Source organism: Crocodylus siamensis, chromosome 2 (genome assembly GCF_052110815.1).
Source record: "Crocodylus siamensis isolate JL-2025a chromosome 2, ASM5211081v1, whole genome shotgun sequence".
In the NCBI taxonomy this organism is placed as follows: Eukaryota; Metazoa; Chordata; order Crocodylia; family Crocodylidae; genus Crocodylus; species Crocodylus siamensis.
In genome coordinates, this window is record NC_143396.1 from 12,159,545 (window position 1) to 12,179,638 (window position 20,094).

The 20,094-nt window shown below is 57.0% G+C and overlaps 1 protein-coding gene across 1 annotated transcript in view; it reads left to right on the top strand.

The window, feature by feature from the left end:
• LOC149869944 (dedicator of cytokinesis protein 2-like) overlaps window positions 1-20,094 on the top strand; it is a 107,967-nt gene that overhangs the window by 24,112 nt on the left and 63,761 nt on the right. Inside the window, exons 20-24 of the mRNA XM_090035178.1 lie at window positions 142-239; window positions 939-1,028; window positions 1,556-1,656; window positions 2,093-2,227; window positions 13,183-13,294. Of these exons, the coding sequence (XP_089891304.1) occupies window positions 142-239; window positions 939-1,028; window positions 1,556-1,656; window positions 2,093-2,227; window positions 13,183-13,294 (536 nt within the window). The remainder of the gene's footprint in view (window positions 1-141; window positions 240-938; window positions 1,029-1,555; window positions 1,657-2,092; window positions 2,228-13,182; window positions 13,295-20,094) is intronic.

Sequence of the window (20,094 nt, forward strand, 5' to 3'; positions counted from 1 at the left end):
GCGGACGTGGGCAGCTGGACGGGGGTGACAGGTGGAGGAGCCAGGGAGCACTGGCTTGGACGTGCGGTCCAGGGGCTAGGTCCTGGCCTAGGCCAGCATGACACAGTGACAGAGCTGATGCCCAAGTTTCTTTGCATGTAGTTGACCTGCTTGGGCTGCTGAAGTGGAAGTCAAAGCCAGAGCTCCTGTCTGGAAACCTGCAGAAGCTGACAAATGTGGATGGAGGGGAAGTCATCAAGGTATGAGGGCCCTTGGCAGCCTGAGTCTGCAGGACACCACCTCCTTCCTGAGTCCGGTCTCTGTGGTCCCCAGGGTCTGAGCCTCCAAACCTGAGCATTGCCCCTCTTAGCCAGACAGAAGTGGGCAGTGGAGACTCGGCTGGCAATGCCTTGGGAGCAGGCCAGGCTAGTCCAGGGGAAAGGCAGGCACCGAGTGAGCTGGGGCAGAGCAGCATGAAGCCCCGGGCTGTGCCAGGCGCATGCGCAGAAGGCTCCCGCCTGGAGCGGGGCCGGGAGGGAGATCTCCCGTCGGATCTTCCACCTTGTTGCTCCGAGAGCCAGTGGCAACCCAGGGGACCCTCAGGGAAGAGCCGTGGGAAAGACTGGGGTGACTTGGGGCTGGGTCATTGTAACTGATGTTGCGGTGATGTCCAGAGCACTGCAAGGGGCTAGGAAATACCTGGGCTCAGAGGGCCGGTGCTGGTGAGAAGTTACACTGACCGGACAGGGAAGCACCGGGAGGCGAGACTCCCAGGAGAGGTTTAATTTGGAAAAGGCTGCAGGTGTCAGCATCTGATAGAAACTGTGCCCGTCCCTTGGCGCATGACAATGGGCGGGAGTTTGCTCTGGTGCCTCAGTCTTTGGGGCAGGCGGTGTTGTGGGGAGGCAGTGGCGCCAGATGCTGGGCTCAAGCTCTGGCTGTCCCCGTGCACCCCCCAGTTCCTGCAGGACACCCTGGACGCCTTGTTCTCCATCATGATGGAGTATGCGGACACCGACATCTATGACACGCTCGTCTTCGATGCCCTTGTAAGTGAGCCCATTCCCTCTTCTCAGCCCCTGGTGTGGGGGCCACCACCCCTAACGCCCCCCCGGCCAAACTCCTGCGCTCCTCGGGCTCCCTCGGCTTTGCTGTCGCTCCGGGGGGGAGGCCGAGCTTGGCTTCCCTACACCACGGTCATCCCTGATCCAACCGGGGGGCCACTGGGAGCGTCCAAAAGAAGCTTCTCAAAGGGGGGGCAGCTCTTGAGATACCCCGGGTAGGGCCTCTGGAGCCATCCAGCTGCGGGACCGTCCCAGGTCTGTTCATCTCGGGGTGCACGCCTTCTGCCCCCCTGCACCCGAGGGCTGTCCATGCTGCTTGGTACGGAGGGCTGCCCGCTCCAAGCCAGCACTGGCCCTAAGGCCTTACCGCAGCGCGGGGGGAGAGCATCTCAGGGAGCAGCGGGATGATGATTTGGATCTGCAGGATGCCCCTCCTGAGCCAGTGCAGACCCCAGGACACTGCTGTGCTGGGGCCTGATTGCCCTTGACGCCTGCCTCGGTTTCCCCGACAGGTTTTCATCGTGGGGCTCATTGCCGACAGGAAGTTCCACCACTTCAACGCCGTCCTGGAGGCCTACATCCGGCAGCACTTCAGCGCCACGCTGGCCTACAAGTAAGCGCCCGCATGGCCGCAAGGGTGGCCGCGTGTGGAGTCTGCTTGTGTCAATCACGAGGTGTTTTCTGCTGAATTGGCTCATGCCGGTGCACGGGGCTGGGGGTGTTTATCTGTGAATGCCCGGGACAAGCGTAACAGCCTCCACAAGCACCAGGTCCTGGTGCTGCCCTCTCTCCGGCGGCTGCGGGCCAGGACCTGCAGCGCTGCACCCAGAGGCATGGCTGTGCTAGGCTGGCCATGCGGGGAGCCTCAGTTTGCTGCTCCTCCCTTTGGGGTCTGGCACTGGGGAGCTGTGGGGGTGGCTCTGCAGCACCCCTTACACCAGGACATCGAGAGCCCCCTGAAGCCCAGGCTGTGCCCCGGGGGGGGCTGGGTTTAAGAGCCCCACACACCTTCCAGCCCCTCTTCCCACCTTTCTTTCTCCACCTGGCAGGAAGCTCATCTCCGTGCTCACGCAGTATGTGGATGCAGCTGGCCGAGGGGAGCCCTGTGACCCGCTCATGCTCACGTTCAAAGCCCTGGAGTACATCTTTAAGTTCGTCGTGCGATCCAGGCAGCTCTATGCTCAGTAAGTGCCGCAGGCGTTCGCACGTCTCCACGCTCCGCCTCTGCAGCCTGGGCGCTGTGCGGGGCTGGAGACGAGGGCTGACCCCGGCGGCAAGCCGCATCGACTCCTCTCCTTGCAGCAGTGGCGTTTCCTGGGGCGCGGGGTTAGGACGGTGAGAGGGCTTCTCCTGGCACTCAGCGGCTGAAGTCCCAACCCCATCTCCGTGCCAGTTCCCCCTCTTCCCTGCCCCGCGCCGGGCTCATGTCCTGGGCTCCCACCTTAGTTATGCTGCGGCCGGTGCCTCGTCTTGGTCGGATGCAGGATTGTTTTACCCGCTGTCCATAAACAGGGTGCAGCAGCATCTCTGTTACCTCTCGCCTTTCACCTGCGAGGCAGCTGTATTTCAGGGGGGAGGAGACGATTTCCCCACGAGGCAGGCAGGAGCAGACAGCCATGGCCTTAGCGCAGGCAGATCTGCCGACTGCTCTCGGCGAGCACCGGAGCTCCCCATAAGGCTGCTGCGTGGCGGCCGCACCTCCTAAGTGACTGCAGTGTGCCTGACCTGGAGCACTGCTTGCGCGATGTGAGCCTTTCCATTTAGTGCGTGAGGCACGACTGGGCAGTCGGTGCTTCACTGTGCAGTGGCCTGCGGGTCCGTTTAGGAGGCACTTCAGCAAGGGCCGGCCCAGGTGGTGAGTCCGTGGCACCCCTCGCAGTCCTGCCCGACCCCCTCTGCCTCCCTTGGGGCTCGGGGCCACGTGCCTGGCCACAGAATCGTTCTGGCGGAGACGCCTGTTGTGAGCCGTAGTCCGGCTCCATATGTGTTGGTCTAGCTCCGAGCAGCACCTGGCGCTGGGAGCACTTTTCCTGCTTGGACGTATTCTCCCTGGGCACTGCTCAGGTAGGGAGCTGGGTGGGGGAAGCAAGGGCAGACAGACAGGGCTGTGTGTCCAGCTCACATGGGAATGCATATGTGGCACGCATTTCGGGGCATGCCGCAGCCTCTTCCCCTACCAGTGCCTGCTTGACTGAGTCCAGCCACCTCTGCTTTGCCTCCCCACAGGCTGTGGCTGGAGGGTGTGGATGCTGCCAATGCCAGGGGCAGGGAGGGCAGCTCCTTCCCCTGGTGTCTTCTGCAGCAGCTTCGTGCTCGGGGGCTGCCGTGGCTCCCCTGGTAGCCACACAGCTCCTGCCCTGGCTGTACGCTTGGGGAGCCCTCTCCCCTCCTGGTCTCACCTGCTGCTGCCTTTCATGTTAAACTTAATTTGGAGGGAGGCTGCAGGAGGTTTCACAGTTTCATAGTTGGTTGGGTCAGAAGGGACCTGAGCAGATCATCGAGTCCGACCCCCCTCCATGGCTGAAAAGAGTACTGGGGTCAAATGACCCCAGCAAGGTGTACATCCAGCCTCCTCTTAAACACCCCCAGGGTAGGAGCCAGCACCACTTCACTCGGAAGTTGGTTCCAAATCTTAGCCACCCTGACCGTGAAGTCGCGCCTCCTGATATCCAGCCTAAATCTACCCTCCCCCAGCTTGTGACCGCTATTCCTGGTCACTCCTGGCGGTGCTCGGGGCAACAGGGACTCCCCCAATGCCTGCTGGTCCCCCCTGATTAGTTTGTAACAGGTCACTAGATCCCCCTTCAGCCTTCTCTTGTGGAGGCTGAACAGGTTCCGGTCCTGTCGCCTCTCCTCGTAGGGCCTGTCCTGCTGCCCCCGACCATGCGAGTGGCCTCCTCTGGACCCTCTCCATGCTGTCCACATCCCTCCTAAGTGCAGCGCCCAGAACTGGATGCAGTACTCCCGCTGCGGCCTGACCAGTGCCGCATAGAGGGGGGGAGGATCACCTCCCTGGACTTGCACGAGATGCATCTGTGGATCCATGACAAGGTGTGGTTGGCCTTCCTGACCGCGTCCCCACACTGCCGGCCCATGTTCATCTTGGCATCAATGATGACTCCAAGATCCTTTTCTGCCTCTGAACTGACGAGAAGGGAGTTCCCCACCCTGTAGGTATGGTGCTGGTTCTTCCTCCCCAGGTGCAGCACCTTGCACTTGTCAGTGTTGAATCCCATCCTGTTCTCATCCACCCACCCCTGTAACCTGTCTAGGTCCGATTGCAGCCTATTCCTCCCGTCTAGCATGCCCACATCCCCCCACATCTTAGTGTCATCAGCAGATTTGAGCAGGTGCTTTTTACCCCCTCATCCAAGTCGCTGATGACGATGTTGAACAGTGCGGGCCCGAGGACCGAGCCCTGGGGGACCCCACTGCCCACATCCCTCCAGGTCAAAAATGACCCGTCCACCACCACTCTCTGGGTGCGGCCCTCCAGCCAGTTGGCGACACATCTGACCGTGTGGGTGTTGACACCACAGTCCCCCAGTTTCTTAACGAGAATGGGGTGAGAGACAGTGGTGAAGGCCTCCCGAAAGTCCAGGAAGACGATGTCCACTGCTACTCTGTGTCTAAGGATTTGGTGACCTGGTCATAGAAGGCCACCAGGTTGGTCTGACAGGACCTGCCCCTAATGAACCCGTGTTGGTTGCCCCCAAGCATGATCTCCCCCCGGGCCCCTTGTGGACATGTGCCAGGATAACTGTCTCAAAAAACTTGCCCAGTACCGAGGTAAGACTAACTGGCCTATAGTTTCCCGGGTCCTCCTTCCTCCCCTTTTTGAAGATGGGGACCACGTTGGCCCTCTTCCAGTCCTCTGGCACCACACCAGAGCACCACGAGTGCTCGTACAGCCATGCCAGGGGTCCCGCAATGACCGCAGCTAATCCCCTCAGCACTCAGGGGTGGAGATCGTCCGAACCAGCTGATTTAAATATGTCCAGTCCCTCCAGATGTTCCCTGACTAGATCCTCACTGACCCTTGGCCTGGCTGCACCTCCCCTGGGTCCATCCAGGATCCCGGGGGCAAGGGTGACCCAGTCCCTGCTCAGAAAAATGGAGGCAAAGAAATTGTTAAATTGGTCTTTGAGTGAGACTGGTTCCTGTGTCAGGCTTCAGCTTTCTTGGCCTCTGGCCCTTTCCTTTTGCTGAGCCCTTCAGCTCCAGTTCACCGACTGAACTGTGCTTTGGGGTCCCAGCTTCCTGCTGCTGCCCCTCTCAGGCACTGGGCTCTCCGGCCTCAGTCCTTGCCTTTCTTGGGCTTCAGGCCTTATGGCCCCTAAATTCAGTCCTGTCCGCCCTGGGCTCTGGGCCCACTGGCCTTCAAGCTCTTCCCTGGGACCCCAACCCCAAACTCTGCCCTGAGCCTGCCCCCAGCATGTGCCCCTAGGGCACTAATGGGACCTCCAAGCCACCCCTTACTCTCAAACCCAAGCCATGCAAATATCATGCTCCCTTCTGGGCAAATGAACAGCAAGAAAAGGGGAAACCACCACTGCCACTTTGCAAGGGAAAACCTCCCTTTCCCCCTGTGCTGGTCCCAAGGCAGCTCCGCAGTGCATCGGGCTTCCCCGGCCAGGAGCTCCTTACCCCACAGCTTGCAAGGCCGAACCGCCGTGCTCTGGCTCTGATCAGGGTTCATATGTGCCGAGTCCTGTCCCCTTCCAGGCACCTGCCCTCAGCTGACCGGCTCACAGGGATGTTTATTAATCCTTTGCGTGATCCACAAAACCCCTGCCCTTAAAGGGGCCCTTTTGTGTTCTTGTAGCAGGGAGCAGGTGCCCTGTTACACCTCCTGCAGACCCCCAGGACATCCCCGCTGCTGCTCGGGTTGGGGCTCTCGGAGACAGGCAGATGCATCAACCTCTGGTGGAGTTTGTGATGTTTCTAGGAAGACTTCTCCAGCTACCGTCTCCCCAGAGAACTCCAGACGGGAGCAAAAAGCCGGTCCTCTCCGAGGACATCCTGACTGCCCCAAGCAACCCCTGAAACGAGGCTGTTCCTTTCTCTGGGGCAGGCCCACAGGCCAGACGCTGGCAGGCCGGCTGGATCAAGCAACAAGTATGTTGGCACCTGTGTGCAGCGCACACTGTAGAGACGTCCCGACAAGACCAGTGCCTGGGCCCGTGCCAGTCTTTGTCTGCACATGCATGTGCGCAGTCACACGCTCCGGTCTGGGGCAGATGGCATGCATTCATACAAGCAGAGGGAGGACTCTCTGGTTGAACAGTGACTGTGTGCTCAGGTTTGCTCTAGTTTTGCATGGTGAAGTATTGCCATCTTTCCCTCTCCCTCTCCTGGGGAATATGAGAGAGGAACGGGGAATCCAGGTACTCTTGAAAGACTAGAAGGACCCGGCTCCCACGGCCTTATTGCCATGAGGTTAGCACGGGCAGTCAGGAGTTCAGTGTCTCCCACCGTGGGATATTTTCATTTGGAAGAGTGGACTCCTGGCCCAACAGTCCTTTCGTAAGCCAAGTCCAGGCAGACTTCGTTCAGCCCCTTTGCTCTTTTCCCCTGGACATGAAACAGCTTAGGCATCATTGTACCAAGGAGAAGAAAAGAGGCTGGAATTATAAAGTGACGCCTGACTCCCGAAGGACTGCAGAGGTTTGGAGCAAGCAGAACTCACGTGGGTGGACGGACTGACACTCGGGTGTCTGTCCAGCTTGCAGAGCAGACAAGGCAGCGGGACAGAAACCTGCATCGCCCGGGTCTGCGAGGCTGTGACGGCCGGGCTCTAATGCGCTTAGCGCTGCCACGTGCAACTTTTGTTCCAGAAAGCCGAGACTAATCAGCGTCCTCACGAAAGTTGACTTATGGTCCCGGTCCTTGCCTGATACAGTAGAAAAGAAGAAAGGTCATACGGGAGGTCTGGAAATGCATCTTCCTTCGGAGAACAAAGAGGCCGCGGGAGAGATGCCAGGGACCGGGGGACTCTTCATCTCTGGAGGTGTCAGGGAGAGGCTGGACGGGCACTTCAGGGGGACGATCCAGGTGCAGCGATGCCCATGCTCTACTGCGGGGATATCCCAGGCGTCTGGGCTGTGCTGGTTCCCCCTTCTCCCCTTTCTGCTCCACACGTCGCGGGGTTTGAAGCCTCCCCCAGAGGCGCTGGTGCTGCTGCAGCCTGGCCTGGGGATGGGGCTGGGCTGTGCCAGTGCTCCTGCTGGCACCCACCCCACAGGGTCCTGGCTGGGGGGTCTTGCCCCTGTGCTCTGGCTCAGCCCAACGCTGCCCTGGGGCAGGAAGGGAGGCCCGGTGAAAGACAGAGTATTCTCTCCAGGATTGCAACCCTTCTTGAGAAGAGCATGAATTGTATTGGCATTTACAATAAATCCATGAATTCTTTGGAGTTAAAATTCATTTAAAAGTTCTGTGTTTGGAAATGTTGAAAGTTTAGGCGTCTTGTTGTCTCAGCAAAGTGAACAGTGGCGTTGCACAGACTTCTCATATAGTTGGAATGAATTGAATTCTTGTGCATCAGCTATAATTTGAAGAAATGAGGTTGTAATTAAACTAAAGGATTGCAGATTGCTGGATCTAATTTCTTATCGATGTCACAGACAGAATCAGGTCAGCAGCTCCGGTCATTCTTGAGAACAGCCCTTGTCCCTTCAGAGGTTGCTCAGACAACATTTTCCCAATGTTCAAAGCCCATGCGATGATTTGACTGGTTATGGTGAGTCATTGGTAGGAGATGGACTGTACGTGCCCGGCTTTCTCGTGGGCGATCGCTTGACCCAGCTGTTGCCTTTTACGCGGCTCCATAGCTGCATCCTGGCTTGGGCACCCATGTTTGCACGGCTTTTGCTGCTGCCAAAGCAGCAGAGACAGGAGGCAGGGAGGGAGCGAGTCCTGGAACAGCAAGACATCCCCTTGCACAACTCAAGGCTCTCTAATGCAGCGCTCCCAAGCAGGGGTCAAAGGTTGATTAGTGACCAGTTTGCCATATACGTTGGCCACGTGCTGTTCAAGGCAGCTCAGCAGTAAATGAGCCTAATGATGTGAAGTGAGCCGTGTGCTCTGGCTGCTTTGTGGTATCACAGCGTATGCACTTACAGCGTTCAAAGCTCCTTTTGGTAAGAGAGATCTGCCGGTCACGAAGAGGTGGCATGGTCGTGGGTCTCCTCGTGTTGCTTTTTTCGTAGTGACGTGTGACATTTTAAACAATTCTTTTAAAACGAGCGTTCTCAGGCAAAGCTACAGTAGATGGGGTTAAACTTCATTTTCTTAATGGCAGCTACATCTAATTATTGTGTGAAGTCACTGATGACACAGAAAAGAGTTAAGGTTGCTTGTGTTACTTACTTGTGGATGTCTTGCTGTAACGTGCTGGGACTTCATTGCATTTTGACCTTGACTCTGCATTCTCAGTGTTTTGGGAATTGTTCCAACTGTTCTGGAATGACCTTTTTTCACCCTAGAGCTATAAAATCACAGAAATCATGGGGGAGCAGGGCTGGCAGGGACCTGCCGAGGTCACATCCAGTCCAACCCCTGCCCAAGGCAGGATCAGCCCTGTCCAAACCAGCCCAGACAAATCCATAATCTGACCTCTTAATAAGACTACTGTCAGCCCTGACACAACACAAGATATAACACCCAAACATGCCACAGGGAAAGTAGGGGGACCACAGCAGCCAATGTCTTGCTTCTTTAAAAGGTGGGCAATATACGCCCAAGACATCCCAGGTAGAGGGCATGTCCCCAACTACAGAGGAAGGCAAACGCCCCAGTCTGGGCCAGTTTGAGCAGGGGGAAATCCCTTTCTGCCCCAGTGCAGGGTTGGCATGGGGGCGAGACCCTCCAGCCAGGACTCTGCGGGGTCGGTGCAGCAGGAGCATTGGCACAGCCCAGCCCCAGCCCCAGCCTGGGCTGCAGCAGCACCAGCCCCTCTGAGGAGTCTAAAAAAACCCCACAACAAAAATTGATCTGTATATGCTGCTCAAACAAAGGCTTTGCAAAAGTGCTAGCCATAGCCAGCCTGGTTGCCAAACCTGACCGAGGCACGAACTCCTGACGTGAGCAAAGCATGGCCTCCGCGCCAGACGGGCACTGCCTCCAGAAGGCGGGAGGGGGAGATGGCTGTCCAAGGGGTAGACCTGACCGTGGCACGGGACGGTGTGAGATGGAGAGCACTACGTCATTTGTTTTGATCTTTGTATGAAAGGAGGGTTGGAAAGTGGGAACTTTGCAGCAGCCGGGGGAGCCTGCATAGTGTTGTACCGACTGCCTTGTCCCCAGTGCAAATGCCTTAGCCTTCTGGGAGGGCAACACAGTGGTGTGCAGGCAACCCAGGGCGTTTTTGGGGAGTGTAGGGGCCAACTGTCTGGTGCAAGTGCTGGAGGGGCCGTGCTCTTCTTGACCCTCAAGGGCAAAGCAGTTGGGTCGTGATTCTCTGCTCTCAGGAGGAAGGGTCGGACTCTAGACAAGGAGCTGCCCCTGGGTGTGCAACTGCAGACTCTGGTAGTCCTCTGTTTTATGCCAGTGTTTATTCCCAAAGTGCACCTGAATTCAGTGAAAAATCAACCAGCCAATTTCTTCTGTGGGGCCTTGAATCCCAGGCCTGAGAAATACTGAGCAGTTCACAGAAGACATCTCGTATCTCCTGATGAGATCTGCTGTGCTGCTGCATAGCAGTCAGTGCATGCATTCGCCATGGGGCTGCTCCTTTTTTATCTAAGGTCACTTGTTACGTGTCTTGATACCTTAGTAAAGGGAAGATGTGCGTGGGGCCCAAGCACGACCTTGTTTCCCACTCTGGAAGAAATCTTCTGTGATCTGGGTGCTTCAGCAGAGTAAAGAACAGAAACACTGACTCCTGCTTGCACAGCAGCTTCCTTCCCATCACAAGGTCTGCAGACCAGGCATGCCCTGGAAATGTAAGGAGCACCGGGAGCCAGAAGAGAGGAGAAAATTGATGTCCAAACACAGACTCACAGACAACGAGGGCTGGAAGGGACCGCAGGCAATCACATCGAGTCCAACCCCCTGCTCCAAGGAGGACCGGCCCCAACTACATCATCCCAGACAAGGCTTTGTCTTAGCTGGGTCTTCAATACCTCCAAGGATGGAGACTGCACCACTTCTCTGGGGAGCCTGTTCCAGTGCTTCACCACCCTCCTCATGAGAGTTTTTCCTAATATCCAAGCTCAACTTCCCTTGCTGCAGCTTGAGCCCATTGCTCCTGTCATCTGCCGCCACAGAGAACAGTCCAGCTCCATCATCTTTGCAGCCCCTCGGCACGGAGGTGAAGGCTGCTATTCAATCCCCCTCAGTCTTCTCTTCTGCAGACTAAATCAACCCATTTCCCTCCACCTCTCCTCACCAGTCCTGTCCCCCAGCCCCCAACCACTTTTATTGCCCTCCACTGGACTCTCTCCAACTCATCCACATCCTTTTTGTAGTGGGGGGCCACAACTGGACACAGGACTCCAGATGTGGCCTCCCCAATGTTGAATACAGGGGAGGAATCACTGCCCTCCATCTGCCAGCAACACTCCCACCGATGCAGCCCAGGATGCTGGTTGCCTTCTTGGCACGAGGACACACTGCTGGCTCCTGTCCAGCTTCTTGTCCCCTGTCCCTCCAGGTCCTTTTCTGCAGATTTGTTGCCCAGCCCATCACCCCCAGTCTGCGGCTTGCTCCCTCCTAAGTGCAGGATTTTGCATTTGTCCTTGTTGAACCTCGGGAGATTTCTTTTGCCCCGATCCTCCAATTAGTTGAGGTCTCTGTGAATCCTAGCCCTACCCTTACGTTCTCATGTTAATGAGTAGAAATGATCCCTGTGCCCTAAAGAAGGAGGAACCATTCTGTGGGTCATTCCCCCCCCTCTGAGGACAGCTGAAAACTCTCTTTCTCCTAAAAAAGTAGAATGGAAAGATCCTGGTCATGGAGTTTGTCTCCCCGGATGAGAGATGCAGGGGTACAGGCTGTGGCCAATGCATCTGCTTTTGTCACGAGCTGGCTGAAGTATCTGCCATGCAGCTGTAGCTTCCTTACTTGCAGAAAGGATATTTTCTGCAATACATTTTCCTAGACTAATGCCCCGCCTGCCTTCCTGCTCCATGCATCAGGGGGTTTTACCACAACTAGACAGCTGTTTAGTTCACATGTGGCAACTCTTGACCTGGGTGATCAGGGGGTTTTTAACCCTCCCCCAAATGCACTGGCGCTGCTGCAGCCCGGGCTGGGGATGGGGCTGGGCTGTGCCAATGCTCCTGCTGCACCGACCCGGCAGGGTCCTGGTGGAGGGTCTCGCCCCGGCGCTCAGGCTCAGCCCCACACCGCACTGGGGCGGGAAGGGATTTCTCCCCTGCTCAGACTGGTCCGAACTGGGGGGGCGTTTCCTTCCTCTGCAGCAGGGCATGGCCTCGGCCTGAGGGCTCTTGAGCGTATATTAACAAACTTTTAAAGAAGCAGGATGCTGGCGGCCGCGGCCCCCCTGCTTTCTGTGGCAGGCTTGGATGTGATGTCTGGGCTGTGTTGGGTGATGGCAGCTTACAAAGAGTTAGATGACGGGTTTGTCTGGGCTGGTTTGGATGGGGCTGACCCTGCCTCAGGCAGGGCTTGGACTGGATGTGACCCCGCAGCTCCCTGCCCGCCCCACGGCTCCGGGACTCTGTGATTCTCTATAATTAATGGTTGTTCAGAGTAGCTTTCTGTCAGACTGAAAGGGCAGAGCGAGTGGGGTCCACAGGTGTCTGTTGTCAGCCCGGTACTGGTCAGATTTTCACCATCGCCTCGAATGATGGGATAGAAAGGACACTTACTGCTTGCGTTGCTGACCCCAAAGTGGAGGGATCACAAGCAGTCTGGAAAGCAGGGTTAGAATTCAAAATGAGATTGCTAAATTGGAGAAATGGTCTGAAATCAAGAAGATGAAATTTGGCAAAAACAAGTGTTCAGGACTGCAATTTAGAAGGAAGAATTAACGCACACATGCAGAACTGGATTACTGCTGCCTAGCTGGTTACTGGAGAAACAGGTCCGGTAGCCACCCCGGATGGGTCCCGAGCAGGGCAGGGAGCGCGAGGGGACCTCAAGAATGTGATGCTGGGAGAAGCTTGAAAGAGCTGGATTTCCTATCGCAGTGAAGGGAGGAGAAGTCTGGTGGTGGCGGTCGTCAGTGGGACGCGTCTGTGGTGGGGAAATGACAGCAGCCTGCCAACGTGCGAAAGGCTCTTCCAGCAAAGTGTCCTCCATGTACGTACAGGACAGGGCTAGAAACTATTGCCTCGAATAGCAACGTGGGAGACTTGGAAAATCTTTCCTAATATCAAACCTCTTAGTAAGGCTGGTCCTGTCTGGAAGAGGCGAGGTAGGAAGGCGGTGCAGTCCCGCTCACTGGAGGCGTCTGAGAATAGGGCAGGTAGGTGTTCATCAGGGATGCTTTGAGGATCCTTGGTGCTGCTTCAGAGCTGGAGGAGGGCCTCAGTGCCTCTTCAGGTCCCTTCCAGCCGCAATCCCATGGGAGGAACTGTGGAAGCTCCTTCCCTGGGCATCTGCAAGATGAGACTGGATGCCCATCTCCTGCCATCCTGCATCTGAGCTGGGGTTGGACTAGATGGCCCTGGAGGTCCCTTCCGGCCCGGTGATGCTGTGAGCACTCACCGTGTGAGCCGGCCCAGCTGACCAGCGCATCTCCAATAAGTCGCATGGGTTTATCTTGTTCCCTGCTTGGACGAACGTGCAAGTATGTCTCTGTTCCCACAAGAACTCTAGCCTGGGACTTCCCATGGTCTTTTTGCCAGTGAAGTGCAAAAGCTCATGAGATGCAAGAATAAAAGGGGCACAGCAGCCAATGCAAACTTATGCCATAGGTCTATTATAGTATATATGATGTGATTGCTATATGCTACTCGTTCAATGAAAGGGAGCTCCCTTTAGGCTCTTCTAGACTCTGTTTTGGTTTGGAAATTGCTAAGTGGGGGTTATCCAAATGAGGTGTTGCTTAAATGCATTAAATTTTGTAGGAAAGAATTGAAAGTATGCATTTATCATGTCCTGCTCATAAGGTCAGCTCAGTCGCTGGGGTCGTGGAGGGGTGTGACACTCACCCAGCCTTGTCTCCCCTCAGACTCTACGAAGGGAATAAGACGGAGGAGTTCCAAGCGTCGCTGCAGCAGTTCCTCCTCTCTGTCAACCAGCTGATGAAATCCACGCAGGAGGGTGCCACGCTGGACTTCCAGGTGAGCAGGACCCCGGTGGAGCTGCAAGCCAGCAAGGATCTCGTGTGTGCAGACGGGTGCATATGCTGGCACGAGTTTGTTCTCTGACGTATCTGGTCCTGGCCCCGTGAGGGAGCTGACGGAGGGCTGGGTTGAGAGGATGTAGCCCGGCGATTCCTGTGTCCCTGTGGAGAGTGCTAGGCTCTGCCACGCTGCAGCCTGTGATTTGAGGACGTGATGTGGCCTGCATGCTGTGGGCTTTACTTCATTAGCTTGCCCTCCCCCAGCACGGTGCTGTATGTGGGGGTGGGCTTTCCTAGTGGCTCCTGCACCCCCTTCTCTGGAGGTCTACACAAAAGCTCCTTGGCTTGGCTTTGCAGTGCGTCGCCACCCCACCTGGCTTCCAGCAGTTGGATGCTGATTCCTCGCTCCCATAATGATGCATGTGTCCATTATCTAGCTGATACATTCCCAGCCCAGTGCTTCCTGCTTTGTGCTGCTCTTAGCCCGTGGATGGCTGCCGTGTGGATATGCTGGCTGTTGTGCTGATCCTTGTAACAGCTGCAGGTTGGAGGGTAAGACCAGGAGGCTCCGTGGGCATGGGGAAGCTTGCAGGACATCCAGACACAGGCTGCACCGCACACAGAGCGCATGGTGCTTCCAGTAAGGACCCCAATGTTGCAGTCCAGGTGCAGCCCCCGCATGGGTGTGTGCAGCTAAGTCCTCTACGTCTCGCTGCATGTGCTCCCCTGCCTGCCTTTGGCTCACCCTGAGAGACCTCTGGGTTAGGAGTGGACTCTAGTCCATGTTTGTACAGCGCCTAGCGCAGCAGGGCCTGCTCCATGACCACAGCCTCCCAGGTGTGAGGGTCCGTGGAGCCAAGGTCCATCACAGAGAAGATGGCTCCATCCCAGTCCAGGGAGTTCAGTTCCCAGCGTCTCCCCATTTCCCCCTCCAGACAGAGCAGGCCCCCCCTCTGAGGCCGTGGTCCCAGCCTGCCCTGCTCGGTCCTGATCCGTAATGACAGTGGTGCCCTGCAGCAGCCGCGTTGGGGTGGGGTGCTGCTGACACATGTTCGCAGCTGGTGAAGCTGAATTCGGACGAGATCCAAATCCGTCTCGCTTTGACATCATGCAAGATGCAGTTCGGTGGCAGCACCTTGCTCCCCATGCATGTGCCCAGGCCACCCTCAGCAGCCGGCTCAGCCATGGCAGGAGGACATGCAACTCCTGCTTGGCCTGGGATGAGTGCCAGCCCTGCGGCACGTGTCCTCGAGCTCAGCGTGTATCAGTCTCGCATCTGGCGCAGCTTGGATTCAGGCCAGGACCTAGCATCCTAAAGAGCCTGATGATCTGCTGTCTGTGGGCAGAGGGCAAATGGCTGCTCTTATCCTTGCGGACCTTTGGAAATGCCTCTGCGAGAGCGGTGCAGGGCGCAGGGCACGTGCTGGAGTGCGCCGAGTGTGTCCTGGTGCGAGTGACAGGAGACTACTGCAATCCTGCAGAGATCTGTCCTCGCCGGCTCTCCCCCGCACCAGCCCGGCGGAGCAGCGAGGGGTCGGCAAGGACTCGGTGCCGCGCAGCCCTCCCTCCCCACTGCCACGTGCTGCTGCGGCTCAGTCCTGGGCCAAACGGTCTCAGGTGAAAGCAGACCCCAAGCAGGATAGGGAGCGGCATTGTGTATGGTGAGAAGTGACGTGGGGTACAAGGACTCGCCCCATTTCTGGCCACGACCCTCTTCTATTTCAGGGACTCCCAGAAATACCCTTCTAATGTCAGTGGTACTGGTGCCCTCGATGCCACTGTGCCATAAAAGCCAGAGGACTTTGTGCCCCCCTTGTTTGCTCTCCTGGGGCAGGCCCGGCATTGCGCATGCGCCCCGTTCTTTGCACCCCACGCCCCATGCCATGCCAGACTCCCGCTGCTCCTCCTCCATGCATGTCTGTGTGGATCAGGAAGAAACCTCCCAAAGCATCTAGAAGAACTAGAGAAGGGCGGCAAGGATGATGAGGGGCACACGGGGACTTCTGTATGAGGAGAAACTATGACCAGGCCTGCTCAGGTTTGAGAAGAGATGCTGGGGCGGAGACACAAGAAAGGTTGACAAGGGACTGCCTGGCGAAGAGAAATCACCAGGGATTTATGATTTCCTGTCTCTCACCAGGAGTCACAGGGTGCAAGGAGCAGGCGCTACATTTAAAACCAACACCGGGCAGTTGTGTTTCCCTAGTGTGGCATGAAAAGGGGGACTCGTGGCCCCCAGATGTGCGGGAAGCTGAGAACTCAGCTGGATTCACCAGGGCTTGGACACGTGCTGGGGGGAAAGGGGATCGGGGGCTCTGGGGCAGGGAGCGAGGGGCACGGCCTCCGCATCAGCCCTGCCTGGACCTTAAATACTGGAGGCTGCAGGGGAGAGAGAAAACCCTGCTCTGCCCTGGCCACTCTCCCTCCCGCTCTGCTCTCTCCCCAGTGTGATGCAGGAGACAGACCTGGGGCCTGAGCCAGGATGTGGCAGCTCTGATGCTCCCGTGGTCAGATCAGTGCAGACGGGCATAGGGGTTTTGCCTCTTCTTGGTTCTCTTGCGTGCATTTTAACGAGCTCTTTCTTGTGAGCAGTGGCAGGATGTTGGTGGTGCCCTCGCCCCCGCTTCTCTGTGACAGGCTGTGGTCCTGCCGTTGTTCCCGGGCATGTGCCAGGGGGTCGCGCAAGACAGTTGCCAGTGCAGTTCTGGCTGGAACGGACCAGACTGGCGGTGCTCAGCCTCCCCGGCATTGGGTCCCAAATTTCATAGATTTCATAGACATCAGGGCTGGAAGGGACCTCGGGAGATCATCGAGTCCAGCCCCCTGCCCAAAGGGCAGGAAGTCAGCTGGGGTCATAGGATCCCAGCAAGATAAGCATCCAATTTACTCTTGAAGGTGTTCAATGTAGGTGCTTGAACCACCTCCGCTGGCAGACTGTTCCAGACCTTGGGGGCTCGGACAGTAAAGAAATTCTTCCTTATGTCCAGCCTGAAACGGTCTTGCAGGAGTTTGTGACCGTTCGACCTCGTCATCCCTTGGGGCGCTCTGGTGAACAGACGTTCCCCCAGATCCTGGTGGTCACCCCGATAAACTTATAGGTGGCCATCAGATCACCCCTGAGCCTGCGCTTTTCCAGGCAAAAGAGTCCCATGGCTCTCAGCCTGTCATCGTAAGATCTGTTTTCCTGACCTCTGATCATGCGCGTGGCTCTCCTCTGCACTCTCTCAAGCTTCTCCACATCCTTTTTGAATTGTGGAGCCCAGAACTGGACGCAGTACTCCAGCTGCGGCCTCACCAAGGCTGAGTACAAGGGGAGAATGACGTCCCGGGATTTGCTCGAGAAGCATCTATGGATGCACGCCAGCATTTTGGTCGCTTTACTAGCTGCAGCATCGCATTGGAGGCTCATGTTCATCTTGTGGTCAATGATGACCCCCAAGTCTTTTTCTTCTGTAGTGCTAACCAATGTAGCACTGCCGAGCCTATAAGGATGCTGCAGGTTTTTCCTCCCAGGGTGGAGAACCTTGCATTTTTCGGTGTTAAACACCATGAGGTTCTCGTCTGCCCATTTGCTGAGCTTGTCCAGGTCAGCCTGGATCACCCGCCTGTCTTCTGGCGTGGATGCTTTGCCCCAAAGTTTGGTGTCATCGGCGAACTTGGCCAGTCCACTCCTGACTCCGATGTCCACATCGTTAATGAAGATGTTGAACAGGATGGGTCCCAGGACAGAGCCTTGGGGGACCCCACTAGTCACAGGGCACCACGATGAGTGACTGCCATCAATCACAACCCTCTGGGTCTGACCACGAAGCCAATTTCCCAGCCAGCGGATCGTGGTGGAGCCAAAGTCACAACTGGGCAGTTTGGCCAAGAGGTGATCATGGGATACCAGATCAAAAGCTTTTTTGAAGTCAAGATATATGACATCAATCTCTTCTCCCTTGTCCAGGTGATAGGTCACCTGGTCATAGAAGGAAATGAGATTGGTCAAACAAGACCTACCCGCAACAAACCCGTGCTGGCTATCCCATAGGATGTTAGCCTGGGCCAGTCCCTCAAGGATGGCCTCCTTAATAAACTTTTCTAAGATCTAAATGTAAGTTAGGGGAAGCAGAAGCACCCAGAGACATGGCAATTAACACAGCCCCTGCTCCCCTGCCGCCGGCCCGTGGACCTTGGACCTGGGGGAAGCCCCATGGCTGGACAACTTGCTCCGTAGGCTGGATCCATCCTAGTGGCTGTGCTCTGAGCACCGCCGGGCCCGACGGATGCTTGTTCTGGTGCAGCGCTGGGAGTACTGGTGACCTCCCGAGGGCCCTGCCAGCCCAGCTGCCCTCGGGCTTTATGAGGAACCCACTATAAACCAGTAAAGGGTCTGCACTCGGGTTAAGCTTAGGAGTCTGCAGAGCACCCGGCCAGGCACAGCCACGTCTGTCGCGTCTGTCACGGCGTTTCTTAGAGCAGCACTAGCTTGTTACAGCCTTTGCCTCTTACTTTGTCAGACCTCTGCAGCAGAACAGAACAGAACAGAACAGCACAGCATATTCTGTTTCCATTTCCCGAAGGGTGAATTTATTACCTGCATTAGCGATTTGCAGTAATTATTCCCCGGTGCCTTTAGTTTCTGCAGGAAGCCCACCCTGCTGGCCTGGAGCACAGACTCGCGCGGTGCTTGCAGGCTTGCTGCAGCCGTCGATTTGACGTGTCCCTGGTGTCAGTCACGTCTCAGGATACCGGTCTGTGAAGCATCCTCTGCTCCAAGCATCGCCTCTGCTCTGCGCAGCCAGCAAGTCTCTTCCCCCTTCATCTGCCTGCACTTCTCATTTCTCTCCTTTCTGTTGGGAAACTGTCTTGCAAGGACAGGCTAATCCAAGACGTGGGGCATGGCTGTTCTGGAGCGGCTCTGCCACTGCCCTCCAAGGAGTCGTTCAGCTCCAAATCTTTACTGAGGTGATTGAAGCTGGTGGCTCTGCTCACTTGGTGCGAGGGGCTCCACGTGTCCTCCGTTTCCCGCTGTTTGGTTTTCCGGTGTTTACCAGTCATTGAAGAACTGCATGTTGGCATTTCTTTGTCACTGAGCTGTGGGTTTCATAGATTTCATAGACATCAGGGCTGGAAGGGACCTTGGGAGATCATCGAGTCCAGCCCCCTGCCCGAAGGGCAGGAACTCGGCTGGGGTCATAGGATCCCAGCAAGATAAGCATCCAATTTACTCTTGAAGGTGTTCAATGTAGGTGCTTGAACCACCTCCGCTAGCAGACTGTTCCAGACCTTGGGGGCTCGGACAGTAAAGAAATTCTTCCTTATGTCCAGCCTGAAACGGTCTTGCAGGAGTTTGTGACCGTTCGACCTTGTCATCCCTTGGGGCGCTCTGGTGAACAAACGTCCCCCCAGTTCCTGGTGGTCACCCTTGCTTGGCTCAACCAAGGACCCCAAGACAACAAGTCCTCAGGCAGGAGGGAGGGGAATAAATCCCAGATGTCACCAGCTTTGCTGGGCACTCAGGCATAGTGGGTGAGGAAAAGGGTTATCCCGTTTCTGCCCCCCAGTAATGAAGGATATCTCAAGGGCCTCACGAGCCACCGCCAAGAAAAGGTCTCTGTCCACCCTCGTGCCCCCTCTCCGCTCTGCTCAGGGCCCCAAAATCTGCCACAGGGACGAGAGGTCACTTGTGCAGCCTCATCCCGAGGGAGCGTCTGCTCTTCGTGGGCTTCAGCTGTGGGCAGAGTGGTCTCCTTCTGCAAGTGTGCCACAGCTGTCTCTGGGGCCTCTTTGCTGAGCTGGATGATGTGTGAGGAAGTGCACTCCCGGTCCCATCCGGTGCCAGGCCACAGGGCTGCGTTGGATGGGGCGAGATGTCGGCATACATCCCCTGGAGCGGCCGTTGCCCGAGCTCGGCTGCTGGCGGGGGGGCTGGCGCAGCGCGGGGCGGCTCTGCAGGTGCCCAGCACCTTCCTGGGATGAGCGCTCGGCTTGTCCGCGTAGCTGCCGGCAGCTCCCCTAGGCCCTGCCATGTCGTTCACAGCCTGAACCCCCTTTGCAGCCCTAAGGCGTAGACACACAAAGTGTTTTTAAAGTAAGTCTGTTGATCCTGGAGCTCAAGCTGGAGTCCCCACAGTGAGCGCGGACTGCCCACACCCGTGGGAGCTGGTCCAAACTGACTGCTGTGGGCACTGGGACAGACGATGTATAGCAAAGAAACACAGGTCAGCCCAGGACTGCGTCCGGCCCGATCGCCGGCCTCCAAGCCCGGCCAGGGGCACCAGCTGCCACGGAGCTGCTGGCTCATGCTGCACCGGTGCATGTAGAGTAACCACGTTTGCATGGAAAAGGAGGGACGAATGCCTCTCTGAGGCTGCAGAGCTTGGGGATGCAGCACAGAAGTTTCTACCGTGTCTGACCAGCTGCCCAGCGTGCCGTGGCTCAGAGCCTGTGCTGGCTCACCTCACCGGCTGGCCTCTCCATCCTGGCACTTGGTGCTGGCCGGCCGGCCGCCCTGTGGCACCGCTCGCGCCTGCCCGCCCTTCCCGCCACTCCCGTCCCTGCGGCCGCCCGCCCGGCATGGGGTGTCCTGATGGCGCATCAGCTGCAGGGATGCTTTCTCTGACGATGCGCAGAGTGCAAGTTTCCTCTCTGCATCTGGATAATCGGCCTCTCGTCTGGGCGAGGGGCAAGAGGTGCTTGCTCAGGACTTTTGGCTAACACCTGCCAACATGGTTTCACACCCATCCGATGGAAATTAGGGTGGGCAGGAAGCCATGCTGAGAAGGCTTCCTGCATCGACATCATGTCATGCAA